This window comes from Myodes glareolus, chromosome 4 (genome assembly GCF_982192425.1).
Source record: "Myodes glareolus chromosome 4, mMyoGla1.1, whole genome shotgun sequence".
NCBI lineage: Eukaryota > Metazoa > Chordata > Mammalia > Rodentia > Cricetidae > Myodes > Myodes glareolus.
Genome location: NC_142029.1, coordinates 24,691,242 through 24,708,125, shown reverse-complemented (window position 1 = coordinate 24,708,125; position 16,884 = coordinate 24,691,242). Strand labels below are relative to the sequence as shown.

General features: G+C 39.4%; 1 protein-coding gene across 3 annotated transcripts in view; it reads left to right on the top strand.

The window, feature by feature from the left end:
• Positions 1–16,884, top strand: part of Znf609 (zinc finger protein 609) — a 140,309-nt gene that overhangs the window by 18,869 nt on the left and 104,556 nt on the right. For all 3 annotated transcript variants that reach the window (XM_085689246.2, XM_085689245.2, XM_085689244.2), the window contains exon 2: positions 14,177–15,050. In XM_085689246.2, the coding sequence (XP_085545372.2) occupies positions 14,304–15,050 (747 nt within the window). In that variant the 5' untranslated portion in view covers positions 14,177–14,303. The remainder of the gene's footprint in view (positions 1–14,176; positions 15,051–16,884) is intronic.

The following is a 16,884-nucleotide window of genomic DNA, read 5'->3' as shown; positions in this document are numbered from 1 at the left end:
TTGAGAATTGCTGCTCTAGAGGAAGCAGGTGCAGTGTCTTTTGGAGCTAGTGCAGTGAGAACTCAGGCAAATTTCCTTGCTGGAGACAAAACTTCAGCAGATCTGTCTGTGGCAGATCTGGAGAGCAATCTTCTTTCTCTGAAGGGCTGGAGACAGCTGAGAGATGGTCTCTGAAGTCTTTTCTTTCACCTCTAATAATAGAGCAATTGGGAGTGTCTAGAGCCTGCAAATTGTTATATAGAGCCAGATGTGCCTTGATTGGCTGAATGTATATGAGGTATAAAATGGGACAAATCAGGAAAGAATTTTCAAACCCTAGAGATGAAAAGAGAAAACCTGCCAAAACCAGAGAATGTTCTCATTTAGGACCACTGCTCTAGAATCTCATCTCCAGTCCTCAATATCAAAGCTCACGTGGGGAAAGTAGACAGCAAAAGGCCAGAAAACACCATGGTTTTCCCATTGGCTCCAGTTGATCTGAGATAAAACAGCTTGTTGTGCCTGAGGTTTGGACTTCTTTTCAGCTACTAGGGCCTTCATTCCCAATTGCATGCAACTGTCGCACTCTCTCCCCACAGCAATCCAGTTGTTGTTTCAGGCTATCAAGCATAGCCTGCTGCATTGGTGGTGGGAAATCCTACGTGGATTCTACTCCAGCCAGGATGTTTTATGCAGCTGCAGGGAGTGGACACCTGACATAAGCACCTGGCTGACAGGTTTGCAGCTCTGTTTGCCTATGTTGGAAGCTGAGGGGTTTTGCTGCTGGGAAGATCCAGTTGACTTTGCACCCACGGTTTTTGAGTCCCAACTACTGCTTCACACTTGCTGGGGGCCCCACCTACCCTATCACTAGCATATCACATTTACTGGCAAGCAATCTTATCACTGAGTTACGTTTCCAGATTTTAAAAAAATCTTTATTTATTTATTTAATTCGTATGGTATTTGGCCTGCATGTATGTCTTTGTGAGGGAGTTGAATCCATTGCAATTAGAGTTACAGACAGTTGTTAGCTGCCGTTGGGTGCTGGGAATTGAACCTTGATCCTTTGGAAGAACAACCAATACTCTTAACTAATGAACCATCTCTCCAGCCCACCCACACCCAAATTTTTTGACATAATTTTCTTTCTTTGTTTTGGAGACAGAGTCTCCCTTTGTAGCCTTTGTTGGCCTGGAACTTCTTACATAGACCAGGCTAACCTTAAACTCATAGAGATCTTCCTCCCTCTGCCTTCCAAGCACTGTAATAAAGGTATGTACTACCATGCCCAGTTTTACTTCTAAATTTTAAGATAGGGCCTCATAAAGTTGCCTGGTATTACCTTGAACTTGCTATGTAGCCTTGGTAGCTTTTGAACTTGCTGTCCTCTTACTTCTGCCTCCCCAGTAAGTGGATTACAGATGTGTGCTACCAGGCTTGACTTTGTTTTGGTTTTGTACTTATTTGTTCGTTTGTTTATTTATTTATGCCTTGTGCATGCTAGGCAAACACTGTTTATTTTTAAATAGAGTCTTAGCATGTAGCTTGGGCTGGTCTTTAACTAGTGAATGCTTGGGATTGAGGTATGTTCTGTGATTTCCTATAATAAGATTTTTTTTTTAATGGGGGTGTTGTATTTCTTAAGATAGGGTCTCTCTATGTAGGGTCTCTCCTGTCTGTCTTGGAACTTGCTTTATATATCAAGCTTGCCTCAAACTCACAGAGATCTGCCTGCATGCCCAGTGCTGGTATTAAAGGCCTTTTCCACTATACCAAACTTAAAGATTTGTTTTTTTAGTTATGTATCTGTGTGTGAGTATGTCGATATGAGTGCAGAAGTCAGAAGGGGGCATCTATCTGATCCCTTAGAACTGAAGTTACAGGTGGTTGTGAGCTGCCTGATGTGGGTGCTGGAAACAAAGCTTGGGTCCTCTGAAAGAGCAGTAGATGCTCTTAACCATTAAGCCATTTCTCCGGCCCCCAAATAAAATTCAGTATAGTCCTTTAAGAGTATCCAAGAATGTTTGGGGCAGTATTTAGTATTTTATTAAAATTGTTAGGTTTGTGTTATGGTACAGGCTCTTGAAAGGTGAAGAAAGGAGGATCAGATGTTCATACAGTGAGTTCATACTAGTGAGTTTGAGGTCATCCTGGCCTATATATGATTCTATCTTATACAACTAACTGAATAAGAAATTTCTATTTATTAAAATGATTTTGTTTTGTTTCTTGATTTTCTTTTTCTTCTTCTTCTTCTTCTTCTTCTCCTCTTCCTCCTCCTCCTCCTCCTCCTCCTCCTTCTTTTTTTGAGATAGTGTTTCTCTGTGTATAGCTCTTACTGTCCTGGAATTCACTCTGTAGACCAGGCTGGCCTTGAACTCACAGAAATCCACCTGCCTCTGCCTCCTGAGTGCTGGGATTAAAGGCGAGCGTCACCACTACCTGGTTGTTGTTTCTTGACTTTCTTAAAAAGATAATGAAGCTAATGTAGTTCAGTGATAGAGCTCATGTATAGCACACAGCACAAGTGAGGGCCTGGGTTGGATCTTCAGCAGAGTGTGTGTATAACAGTGCTTTAATTTTTAATGAAAAAAAATCAATTTAGTCTGTTATGTGCCCCTTAATATCAGGACTTACTCTCTGAAAGCAACCTAAATATTTAGTGTTTTTATTATATTTTATTTAATCTCTCTCTCTGTCTTTTATTTATTTGTTTGTTTGTTTGTTTGTTTGTTTTTGAGCATGGTCTTCATGTTTCTTAGGCTAGTCTCAAACTCATAGGATCAATTAGCTGGGACTATAGGCACATGTCACTGCTAGCTATTCCTGTATGCATATTAAATAATAAATAGTATATTGCACTATTGCCCTTTCCTCCTTAATGAATCTTCCTAATATGGTCATGTCTCAATATTTGGTTAAATCAGTTTGTATTATGTTTACCTAATCTTTCTTTTTGAACCATTTGCTAAGTTTTTATGTTTAGTTTAAGTTCCCCCGCTAAAAGTTAGTATCTATATTCTTTTCCTTTATTATTTCCCTTTCATTATTTTCTTATAGTGAGGTCATATATTGAATCATAATCTATACTTTGGTTAACTTTTTTCTTTCTTCTCTTTTTCCTGATGAAAATATCCTAACTTGTGGTATTTGATGACATGGTTCCCTTTGTGTAAAAAGAATGCTTTAAATGAAGACTGATGAGATGACTTAGCAGGGAAAGATGCTTGCTATACAAATGTGGCAACCTGGGTTCAATCCCTGGAACCCATGTAAAAGTGGAAGGAGAGAACTGAATTCACAAAGTTATTTACCATTGCATCTGTGCCCGCACGAATGTCATGCACATGCATACTAATAATAAATAGACATGTAAAAATAAATAAATTTAAAACATCATAATAAGGATAAAGGTATATAACTCAGTGTAGTGCACATGTTTAGATTACACAAATCCTGAGTTCCATCCTCAACACTGTAAATGTAAGTATATAAATAAATTACTACTACTTTAGGGCTAGGATCTAGTAATACGGGATTTTTAAAAAAAAAATATTCATTTTGTGTGGGCTTAATGGCTCACACCTTTAGTCCCAGCACTTGGAAGGCAGAGGCAGGCAGATCTCTGTGAGTTCAAGGTCAGCCTGGTCTACAAAGCTAGTTCTAAGACAGGCTCCAAAGCTACAGAGAAACCCTGTCTCGAAAAACCAAATAAAGAAATGATTAAATAAACAATTTAAGAAAAATGCTACTTTTTATTTTATGTGCATTGGTGTTTTTCTTGCTTGTATGTCTCTGTGAGGTTTCAGATCTTAGAGTTACAGAGAGTTGTTAACTGGGAATTGAACCTGGTCTTCTGGAAGAGCAGCCAGTGCTCTTAACCACTGAGCTACCCTATGGGATTTTTGTATTTACTCCCTTAATTTTGTTTGGAAAAGAATACTGTATCCACAGTGAAGTAAAGTAAATGCACAAGTCTGTCTATCTTTACTTGTTCTTCCGTTTGAAACAGAGCCCCACTATGTAGTCCTGGTTGGTTTGAACTTGCTATGTAAACCAGACTATGTAGTTCTGGTCTTGAATTCAGAGTTCTTCTTCTCTGAGAGCTTGGATTAAAGACAAACATCACCATGCCTGCCAAATGCACTGATCTTATATATATCTTTTGTTTAGCCACATAGCCACAAATCAATTCCCTGTATAGGACTTTCCCAGTACACTACAGTGTTTGCTCATGCTCCCTCTCAATGTTGACCTTCCAGACATGACCAGTTTGACAAATGTATACTTTAAGTCTGATAGAATTTTTATATTTATTATATATTTAAGTATATGTTCATTGCTTTATATGCCCATTCTTACATATACTAATTTATTTTTTTCCTTTATAAAAAATAGTTTTATGTATATGTGTTTGCTTGTATGAGTTTATGTGCACCATGTACATGCAGGAGCCCACAGAGGTTAGAAGAGTACATTGGATCTCCTGGAACTGGAATTACAGATAGTTGTGAGCCAACTTGTGGGTGCTGGGAACAGTTCAGCAAGTAAACACTCTTAAGTGCTGAGCCATCTCTCGTACATCCTCTAATTCCATTCTCTCTCTCTCTTTCTCTCTCTTTCTCTCTCTCTCTCTCTCTCTCTCTCTTTTTTTGAGACAGGTTCTCCTGTGTAACCTTGGCTAGTTTATGTAGTTTAAGTTAGTCTAGAATTTAGAGATACAGTTATGTGCCACCATTTTTTTAAGTATGCATAGCCAGTCTTCAGTTTTTAATTGGTTGTTAGAACTTTTTGACTTTATGATTATGAGAAAATTACACATATTTAATAGGAGCCATATTCTAGACCCTTTTTTAAAAATTAGAAAGTGCTGGGCAGTGGTGGCACATGCTTTTAGTCCCAGCATTTAGAAGGCAGAGGCAGGCAGATCAGAGTTAAAGACCAGTGTGGTCTACAAAGCAAGTTCCAGGACAACCAGGGCTGTTATACAGAGAAAAATGTTATACTTCTTTTACAGACTGGTCTAGGTTCTCCTTTTAAAGGATTCCTACCCAGCTGGGATGTAACTGAGTTATTATTACAGTGCTTGTCCTTAAGTCTCAGTAACCTAATGGATAAAGCATAGACCTCCAAGAATGCTTGTCTAGCAGGCATGGTTCAATCCCTTAGCACCCATGGAAACACACTTGGGAGGTAGATTATATACCTCAGAGTTTGATACTTCAGAGTTTGATTTTGATGTTTATCTGTATCTGGACTAGCAGTATGTAGTTTTCTACTCTCAGGAGTGCTGGGGTTGGGGTGGGCCGGGGCTGCAGCTCCCAGTAGTCACTCAGTCATGGTGCTAAACAGTTGTACTTGATGGTGTACTGTTTTCAAAACCTTCATATTCAACCTGTAGATGAAGCATACTAAATGTATTTGGTCATGAGGACATTTTCAATTTAAGATGATTTTCTTGGGCTATAACCTCTTGTCGGTCAAAGAACTATCTATACATGGGGCGGGGGGGGGGGTTCGCATGAGTTGGTTATGTTTAGAACATCTGGTTTTAGAAGGAATTATGCATAGCTTAAGCTGAAAGTTAACAAAATCCTAAAGGAGAAACATGGAACCTGCTTTGTTTTGTAATCTTTCCCTAACTCTGGTTGTTGTTGGTTTTGTTTGTTTTGTGACAGAATTTTACCATGTGTCCCAGTCACCCTGGCATTTGTTATGAAACCCAGGCTGACTTCCAGTTTGTGAGCCTCTGACCTCAGCTATTTGAGTGCCTGGATTTTATGCATGTGCTATCATGCCTTCCTCCCCCATCCTTGGTATTAGAGCTGGAATTCAGGGCTTTATCCACGCCCCATACTGTGGGACAAGTACTCTCCCACTGAGTCTAACTCCCTCCTTCATCCAAAAATAATAATAGTATTTTTCTCTTTGAGGAAAATATAAAGGGATATGTAGCCCTTTAATTGTAACAGGAGCATAGTTGCAGAGGTTGTTGTTGTTGTTGTTGTTACTTCAGATCGTCTTTGCCTTCTGCTTTTTGGCCTATATACAAGTCTTGATAAGCCTTTCCTATATGGGTCAGTTTCACCAATTAAATCTCTGGAGAATTGAGACTATATTATTTACAGGTTTAGGATGCTGTTCATCTTATGTGAGATACTTCTGCTGACACAGAATGATATTGACAAACTACTAAGGATCTGTCTATACCTGAGCTCTGTTGAATAGCTTTGTCCTGCTGGAAATGTCAGTTGCTTATGTGAAATGAAACAGGTCAAGCCTCATAATCTTTGTCTGAGAATAGAAGCTTGTAAGGACCATAAAACTATTCATGAGCTGCAGCTTAAAAAGATTTGGAGACAGAGGTGCTACATTTCTACTCTGCTGTCCTTATGTGACACATTGTCAAATGAACCCCGTTGATTGGATCTGTCTTTTCAAATTGATACAGTTAGTGTATTTTTTTAATCTAACTTCATTGGTGTTACATGGCAGAGAGCTGTTACTTGAGGAGATGACACAGTTCCTTTGTTATAGTAATTAATGCAATAAATTAGTTTAATGTAAGGAAGAAACGCAAAGGGAAGTTGATTGTATTTCTCTTAGAGCCCTGGGTGGAAATTCAGTTGATTAGTGAGTTCTCTTGATGTATGGCAGGTGGAGAGGGAGATAGATACGTTACTATTCTGTCTGAGTAAGCTCAGAATGGTTTACATGTACTAGCCTCACCGGAGGGTACCTAAGATGATGTGATTTAAGGGCAGCATTTGGGATTCAGGGAAGATTATATAATGTGATACCCATTTCAGCAACTTTGTTGTATCCCATTGATTTATTTTCAGTTCTCTATGCACATACCCATATTGAACTTCATACTATTTTTATTTGAAGGTGAGCATTGTCAGCTCAACAATCTAGTGGGTTGGAAGAGCTTGGTGAAAGAGTCCAGATGTGTTAAAACTATGAGCTTTGTACATTGAACCCGAGAGATGTATGTTTTGAGGTGCTGGAAATTGAACCCAGATATCTATGCATAATAGTTAAGTACTCTATTACTGAGCTGCACCCCTAGCCTGGACCTGAAAGATTTTGAAACAAGATAGAATCTGTCAGTCATTATAGAATAAGGTTTTCTGAGTCACATCTAAAGGTAGAAATAGTGTAGAGGATGCTGTTTTATTAGCATATATTAAATATTTTCATATATATAATATGTCTGTATTTACATCCACTTACCTCTTGACCCTCCCACTTCTGCTGATTCCTTTCCTATTTCACCTTTTACTTTGATGTCTTTTTTTCTTCTTTTGAGTTGTGAACCAAGAAATTTAATTAGGGTTACTTATGTGAACGTGGGTTGGGGGTTATTTACGGAGGAATGGACAGCTTATCGGTGGCTATACCACTGAAGAAAATGTCCTTCTCCACCTCCTGAGGATGGTCTTGAACTTCTGGTCTTCCTGCCTCTACCTCCCAAGTGTGTTTCCATGGGTGCTAAGGGATTAAACCATGCCTGCTAGGCAAGCATTCTTGGAGGTCTATGCTTTATCCATTAGGTTACTGAGACTTAAGGGCAAGCACTGTAATAATAACTCAGTTACATCCCAGCTGGGTAGGAATCCTTTAAAAGGAGAACCTAGACCAGTCTGTAAAAGAAGAAATGATTGTCATTTCCCTTCATAGGACCCCAATGGCTATTGGCAAAATCTGTAATCTAATTTGTTTTAACATTTTCTTTATACTTTTTTTTAACTTTATTTTGTTTTTTTCTAGATAGGGTTTCTCTGTGTAGTGTTTGCTTTGTAGACCAGCGTGCTTCAAACTCACAGAGATCCACCTTCTTTTTGCCTTCTGAGTGCTGGGATTAAATTCATGTGCCACTGCGTGGCTCTTTACTTTTTTAAATGCTGTAGATGACTTATAGCTAGGTGAGGCAGCACATTCTTATAGTCTCAGTACACAGGAAGCAGGAGGATCTTAAGTTGAAGGCAAGCCTAGGCTACCCAGTGAGACCCTACACTTAAAAACCAAACCAACCAAACAAACAAACAAACAAAAAAGGTAGAACATAGTGGTACATGCCTTTGTTTCCCAGCACTGGGGAGGCAGAAGTAAACCTAGTCTATATTCTAGGCCAGCCTGCACTACATAATGAGTCTCTGTTTACCAAATAAATAAACAGATGAATGGATGGATGGATGGATGGATGGATGGATGGATGGATGGATGGATGGATGGGAGGGGGGAGACTAGTTTTAGTTGACCAATGAAATTTAACCATAGAATAGCCTTCTGCATGTTTGGACACCAGAACTTTATGATATTTCAGTCACTGATAGTTTTGAGTTGTCTGTTTTAGTTTTATGTTCTGAGAACTTGCTTAGAAATGGTGGATTTTTCTCCCATTTCATATAAGAAAAATTAATATCTAGTGATGAAGCTTGCTTAATGTCAGTGGAAATTCAAGTTCTGAAATAATTTCTCTCTAATTTTTTTAATTTGTTTGTGTGTGCATGTGTTTGAATAGTGTGTGCAGCATGTGTGGGAGGGCCTCCACAGACCAAAAGAAGGTTTTGGATCTCTTAGAGCTGTGTTACAGCTGCTTATGAGCTTCCCAGTGTGGATACTGGGTATTGAACCCACGGTCCTCTGGTAGAACAATATGTATTATGCTGAGCCATCTCTCCAGCCCTTGAAATCAGAAGTGAATATATATTCAGCCCTATATTCAGAAGTGAATATAGCATTATTTTTGGAGAAGCATGCCTAGCCAGATGGCCCTGCCTGCTGTTCATTTGTGACATGAGTTTTGTAAGCAAACCATGTACACTTAAGTGCAGCTGTCACTCGTCCAGGCCAAAGCCTGTAAGAAAATTTATCTAAAGCCCTAAAAAGAAGAGAGGGTAGCACTTTATGCTTTATTTTCTGCCTAAGCTGGATTGTCTGTGAGTAGTTAACAGGAAAAAGAAACCTCTGTTTAAAGCCTGCTAGGCTACAGAACTCTATCTGGATAGAAAGGGAAGTACTTCTGTTGTGCGTATGTATAAGTATGGCTTAAGTAATTGATTTGCCTTCTGAACAAGGGCAGTAAACTACTCTTTTTCAGTCTTAGTCTTCTAGTAGAGAAGTCTGATTTATTCCTATGGTAGTATGACCTATGGCAAATAACTCAAAACATGCAGTTGATAACTGAAAGTGTGTGGTTTATGAATTTATCCCTGGACTGTTATGTCAAGAGCTATATTTAGGTTCCAAATAGGAAATTGGAATCTGGGCTTCAGTTATGATGTGACTACTTTGTGTGGGTATAGAGACTGAAGAATAATCCTTATGACCTTGTTGGTCCTTTAGCCATAGCCATACAGAAAGTAGTTTCTTGGTGATATCTGGAGAAACAGCACAGATGACATTGAACAGTCATGGTGGAGGAAAGATGTCAGAGTCTGTTGTGTGAGGGTCCTAAATAGGGAAATGGAGTACAATTCGACAGAAGGGAAGAAAAGCAAGGAAAGCAGTCACAGGAGCTCTTGAATACTGTAAGTGCTTTGAGACACTCTCTCTTTAAACAGTTGGTTGTCTTGATCCTGCACTTTCTCATCTATGAAAGCAAGAGGTCACTGCTTTTCATTTCCAGCTAGCTTGATAGTTATCCTACTTCCTAAGGTTAAACATCTCTTCAATGACCTGTCAGAGCTGATTATTAGCTGTATAAAGCCAGGGATACTGTAGGGAACAGATGGGAAATGGTTTGGCTGCTGTGACCAAAGCTAATTAAAGAATCCTTGGCAATTTTGCAGTGTGTATTTTGAAATGTACCACCGAAGTTACTATGAAGCCTGCTGAGTTTTGAAAGCTGGGTTTCTGAAAAGTCACCTGCTTGAAGTAACGTAATGCTTATGCAATTTTTTATTGTCAGAAATAGGGCAAGAGCTCTCTAAAAGAACATCAAGACCACTAGAAATCATTCCTTGGAATGTCTTTTTTATGTTCCTGACATTCAGAAATTCTAGATAGTTTTCTAGAAGAAAAATAACTTTTTAATAATGATAACTTTTAATATTTATGGCATCTTCAGATTGTACAATTGTATTTGTTTTACAATAATTATTTACATTTATGGAACTGGTTTTAGTGTTTTATGTAATTTCTGACAAGATATATATGTATTCTTAAATAATTGAGAACAGAGCTCTAGAGAAGGCACAGTGGTTAAGAACATTTGCTGCTCTTGTAGATGACCTAGATTCAGTTCTTAATACCCACAAGCATCGATAACAGCAGTTTCAGAAAATCCAGTGCCCTCTTCTGGCCTTTGTGGGCACATGTATGTGCGTGCGCACGCGCGCGCACACACAAAAAAGCAAAGCACCCATATACATAAATAAATCTTTTAAAAACTTTGCAAAAATGAAAAAAAATACTGTTTTGACACATTAAAAACAGCTTACCATAAAACCTTTAATATAATTTTTGTTTTGATTGAAGCTAGGACATGGAACTTTTGGCTCAACTGATCTCTCCCCACTCTCCTAGGGTTTCTCTGTGAAACATCCCTAGCTGTTCAGGAACTAGCTTTGTTTACTAGACTGGCCTTGAACTCACAGAGATCTGCCTGCCTCTGTCTCCCTAGTGTTGGGATTAAAGGAGTATGCCACCACTTACCGGCTAAAAATGGTTTTGATGGTATGAGAGAAGGGAGGGGAAACTTCGGTCAGGATATAAAATAAGTAAAATAAAAAAATTCTTTTCCCACTTAAAAATGTTTTTTGTTTGTTTGTTTGTTTGTTTATTTACTCTTGAGACAGAATCTCCCTGGGATGCACAAACTGGTCTTGAACTTAACTCTAGTTCAGGCAGTTGTCAAACTTGTGAACCTCCTGCCTCATTTTCTCAAGTAGCTTTGCCAACAGACCTAGTAGTATAAGATCTTTAAAAGGATTTATTTATCTACAGCCAGGTGCATCCTTTTAATTCCAGGCAGAGGCAGGCAGATCTCTACGAATTTGAGATTAGCCTGCTCTACAAAGCAAATTCTAGGACAGCCAAAGCTACACAGAGAAACCCTGTCTTGAAAAAAAAAAATAGAGGTTTGTTTCTTTTATTACAGCTTCTAGTAAAAGATTCTTACCTAACAAATTTTCTATTCAAAATTCTATAGATTCCCTTTCCTTCTCCTCATTTTTTGTTGTTTGTTTTAAAGATCATATCTAATGTAGCCCATGCTTGTGTTTTTGGGGGGTATGGGGGTAGGAGCTGTTTCAAGACAGGGTTTCTTTGTGTAACCTTGGTTTTCCTGGAACTCCCTCTGTAGACCAGGCTGACCTCCAACTCCTCCCACTGCCTCCTGAGGTCTAGCATTAAAGACATGAAACACCACTGCGTGACTGTTTTTCCTTTTTGAAAACCATTGATTTCACAAAACCAGGTGTGGTGACACATGGCCTGTAATCCCAAGTGTTAGGAGACTGAGGCAGGAAGCCTACTTGAACTCATGAGTTTGAAACCAGTCTTGGCAACATAAGGAGATCCAGTCTAGAAAAAGAAAAAGAAAAAAAAAAGGCTAAGTGTGTGGTACCTGCTTGTCCTGTCCAAGTCATTTGATGAGGGTCAAAGTAGCAAATTTGAAGCCACCTTGGGCTGCTTGAGATTCTGTTTCTCTAAACAAATGAATTTGCTGAACATTTAGTGACCATTTTCAGTTTGCATGCAAGGTTTTTGTTCTCCTCAATGTGTTATCCCTGTATTTTATCTTTGGTAGGTTGCTTTTCTCTCCTTCTAATCTCTTCAGTGGCATCTCTCTGTTTCCTTTATTATTTTGTCTTTATTGTTCATTCCCTGTGCATTCTGGAAAAATAACTTTATGTGATCTTATTGCATAGATTTATCTTTGTGCTTTTTTGATTGTTGTGGTTTTAATCGACACTAAGTTTTAATTTGCATCTTCCTTTCTTTGTGTATAAGCAAGCACTTTACTACCCTCTGCTTTCCTCTTCTCTTCCCTAGTGGTATGTCCTTTTGTCCTTTCAACTAAGTTATATCTTTTCATTTCAGACTGTTACCTTTTTAAAGCTTTTCTTCCTTATTGGCATACTTTATCCTGCTCTTATATACGTCAACCAGTTTAGTGACAAAAGAACTCTTAGCAAGTCCCACTCGTTTTATGTTTATGCTTCTTTTTCTCTCCTCCAGTCTCTTTATTAGCATTCTAGTTTATAGAGAAAATTCTCTTGAATGTAAGGAGAGTTATAGTGGTTTTTCGAGGATAAAACTGCATGTGGTCATTAGTGAGTGGCTAAATTATACACCAATAATAATGTAGCTCTGGAGATGGGGAGTAAACTCTTAATTAATGTGGAATAGATGTTAACCCTAGCCACAGTTAAAGAGAGTGCCGACTTGATGCTTTATCAGCTGCTGAAGATCTGTGCTGTCATAATCCTCTTCAGTGGGAATTCAGTTTAACATTCCCTTTCCTAAAAATGCCCTTCGCTCCTTACAGAATTGTTTCTAATACCACATTATGTTGCTTCTCAGAGATTTGTTTGCTTCTGCCTCTCAAGTGCTGGAATTAAAGGTGTGTGTTACCACTGCCTAGCATGTTTTAAGAACATCAGGTGAATGAACAAATATCTGTTCTACTATTCTTGCAACCCAAGTCTTCTTGAATTTTAAAAATTCTAGATAGTTCATTAAACATTTCTTTAGAATTCTTAGGTCACTTTGAAAATGCTCATCTCTCTGACTTTTCAGGGGTTGTATTTCCTTTGCCTTTAATGGGGTAATTTTTCTTCTCTTAGTTGTTATATCTTATCCTCCCACCCTTAGCTCATTCTATAGAAAGCAAGGTTTGTGTAGACTTAATATTTGCTAATAAATAGTAATTGATTTCTGTTGACAATCAACTTTCTACTTAATTAATGGGTGTGCTTCTCAAATCTAAAGCTAAAATGAAGATTAGGGTGTATTGCTTCTTGCTTAAAATCTCAGTTACTTGCATGTGTTCACTTAGTACAGTCCTATTCTAGAATGACTTTTTTTTTTGGTCTCAGGACCTTAATTTTGTAGACACTCTTATGACAGAATAGGTGGAAAGTCTTGCCTTGTTCTCTGTGAATCATTTACTTTTTAAATAATCACTTTCCAGGATATTCTGTGATATCACTGGATTGCTCTTTATACATAATTGTGTTATAAAACTTTTTTGTTTTCTAAACAGATACAGAAAGATAGTACACAAAGGAATAAGCAAGAACAAACTTTTGGCTTTATCATAAAGTAGTACCTGGAGGTACACATTGGTTGCTGGGTTTTCTAGATGTTTCCCTCTAGGTCTCCTAAGCCCAAAGACAGTGGAGAGACGTAAATTATCTTTTTAAAGCCAGTGTCTGCTTCATGTTGGGTAAAATCGTGGTGTTTTCCAGTTGGTTCTTTAAATTTCACAATATCAAAGAAAGAATCACTCTACTTTCAGGAGATAGGCTTTCAGCAGAGTTGAGGAAAATATTTTTCTTCCTAGATATTTTAGCGTGAAAGGCTGTATTGAACCCTGCTTTGTGGACTTTGTAACTTCTCTGGGCTTAAGTCATAAGTTCAGTCCCCTCTGAGAATTGTTCCCTATGGTTGCAATTACACACCAAATTTGTGTTTTTCCTAGTCTGCTTTCTTTTTTATTTCCCATAACCATAATAAGGCTTTTTTTCTTAAATGCTAGAATGACAAGAAATCTGTATACTATTTTTAGTAGGGATTGGCTGTTAGCAGAGAGCTGTTAAGGCTTTTGCTAGATCATGTTCTGAGTCACTGATAATTCAAGTAGCTAGCAGAAAGGGGGTGTGAACAGAGTTGTTGCAACTTCAATCTGTGATGTGCTTGGGCCTGCACTGATTCAAACAGGATTGACAGCTAGCAGTAGTAGCAGAAGTCTTTCAGGAAGGGGGAACTAATTGTAAAGGACTACTAGTTAACACCACAGAATCTTGGGCACATAGAAATACTATATTCTTCCCTGAGATGGAGTGGGAATTAACCTTCTCTAGTTCTGCCGTGACATGGTTGGAAATACAACTGAGCTTGTCTTGCCCATTGAGGTATCATAGCCACACAGGAAGGTCCATTTTGTATGGGAGTTTATTTCAGTCTATCTCCTTGCCTGTATCGTTTTCTTTAACGGATTTTTAAAATTTTCTTTTTCCAGCAATGATGTTGTCCACTGGACATGTACTGGCCAAGGAGGCAGGTTTGAGAACATAGCTGAAGCTGAAAATAGGAAAGCTGGGGGCAAGGAAGAGCCTTGAATCTTGAGGTGGGACGTTGACTCTAAGATGTCCTTGAGCAGTGGAGCCTCCGGAGGGAAAGGAGTGGATGCAAACCCGGTTGAGACGTACGACAGTGGGGATGAATGGGACATTGGAGTAGGGAATCTCATCATTGACCTGGACGCCGATCTGGAAAAGGACCAACAGAAACTGGAAATGTCAGGCTCAAAGGAGGTGGGGATACCAGCTCCCAACGCTGTGGCCACACTACCAGACAACATCAAGTTTGTGACCCCAGTGCCAGGTCCTCAAGGGAAGGAAGGCAAATCAAAATCCAAAAGGAATAAGAGTGGCAAAGACACTAGTAAGCCCACTCCAGGGACTTCCTTGTTCTCTCCAAGTGAGGGAACAGCAAACAAGAAAGAAGTGCAGGGTCGCTCGGGAGATGGTACCAGTGCAGGAGGCCTGGTTGCTGCTATTGGCCCCAAGGGCTCAGAGAAGGCTGCTAAGGCATCACGCAGTGTAGCTGGCTCCAAAAAGGAAAAAGAGAACAGCTCATCTAAGAGCAAGAAGGAGAGAAGTGAAGGAGTGGGGACTTGTTCGGAAAAGGATCCTGGGGTCCTCCAGCCAGTTCCCTTGGGAGGACGGGGTGGTCAGTATGACGGAAGTGCAGGGATGGATACAGGAACCGTGGAGCCACTTGGGAGTATAGCTATTGAACCTGGGGCAGCACTGAATCCTTTGGGAACTAAGCCGGAGCCAGAGGAAGGGGAGAATGAGTGTCGGCCTCTAAAGAAAGTCAAGTCTGAAAAGGTAAGAGGTGGCCAGATCTGACTGCCCACAGCCAGTCAGAACTGCCCTGGACTAACTGCCAACTGTTGTGTGCACTCTGTGGGAAGCTCATTAGTTTGTGGGTAATGACCAATTACAAGGTCAGAGCAGCTGGTAATGATAATGTGATTTTGTTCCAAATTAAAGGATTCCCTACAGAGTCATTTGCAGCAGGCTTAGACCTCTTGGAATACAGTTTCTGTTTGGGGGTCAGCTACTTGGTAGAATGAATTTTCTCACACCTTGTTATTGTCACATGTCTGACACTTGTTAGAGGCTGGCATTTAATCTTCATGTTATTTCCAGCTTGGCTGAAATTTCATTATCAGAATCATAATAGTTGATAAATGTAGTAGACTCTAGGTTACATGTTTAAGATGAATGATGTTTTTTTGTTTTTGTTTTTTTAACTTTATGTGCATTGGTGTCAGATCCCCTGAAACTGGAGTTAACAGTTGTGAGCCGCCATGTGGGTGCTAGGAATGAACCTCCTGGAAAAGCAGTCAGTGCTCTTAACTGGTGAGCCATCTCTCCAACCCCCTGAATGATGTTCTTAATGGGATAAATGGTATTGCTGGGTCTCTGAAAGGACAAAGAATTAATTGTCATGGCATATCTGCTAAGTTTTCTATTGATAGCTACCAAAAAATATCGATATAGATACCAGTCTAGTAAACAAGGAGCAGGAGGTACTGACTATACTATATAATACGTATCAGGCCTTATGAGTTATGGTGTAACTTTGAAAGTTTGGCCTAGAAAGATTCTTTGGCCCCTAAAAGTATTCCTGTCTGCCAATTATCTCCTGCAACCATCGGAAATCAAAGTCTCCTGGTGGTTTTATTGCTGCCAAATAGTGTAGTGATACCTCCTCTTCTGCTTGACTTGGAAGCATAGGTGCCTACAGCCCCAGGAGGCATTAGGACTGAGTCCCTCCCTCCAGAAAAGTGATCTTAGTTGATGTTTCAGGAAATGAAGCTTGTAGGGCTATAGTACAATAGTTTCCAGTTAGGGTCACCTCAGGCTGCCTCAAACTTGAGCAGCCTACAGTTTCCTGCAAAGCAGCTGGCTTGTTGATGAGCTGTTCTTTGGCTCTTGATTTTCTGCTTTGCTCTGCTCACCCTATGCATTCAGCTGATCGCAGCAGATGCAGCATAAATTGATTTCTCTGTAATTACATCAGCTGCAGCAGGGAATACCTATTTCCATATGTAAGTGTTAATAAATAAAGGCTAGATATATGTATTTGGGTAGTGGTGCCCTCTTATTGCCTGGATTTTAATGGTAGCTTGGTTTTGAGTTTTGTTGTTGTTGTTGTTGTTGTTTATTTGTTTGTTTTTGTGTTTTTTTTTCTATAGGGATTTTGGTCTTTGTCTCTGGCACATCTGTAGCTTTTAGCAACATCTGGGTACTTTTGGTAACAGGACTGTGGATTTCTTCCAGTTATATAACACAATGGTTGATTCTCTTTTGCCAGTGGCAGCTGCCAGAGAGGCTGCCTGTGTTTGGGTGGCAGATGCTGTAGTCCACCTCGGTAGAGTCAAGTTCCAGCTGGTTATTGGCATGGTTCATCCTGTGCTGGCTGTGATTTGTCATTTTCTCTGGGGTACAGATGGATAATGCTGTTTTAAGGAGGCCTGGGAATACCAGGAGTTCTTGGCTACTGTTCCAGGCCCATTAGATTGCTTTCTACATCTGGCTTCAGGAAGTCCATGTTCACGATCATTGTTCTTCCTGTGTGGAAAGGTACTTCTGAGGGTGATCTTCATTTTTTATCACTTAGAGTACTTGTGTTGGAATCTTCTAACCTCAGTTG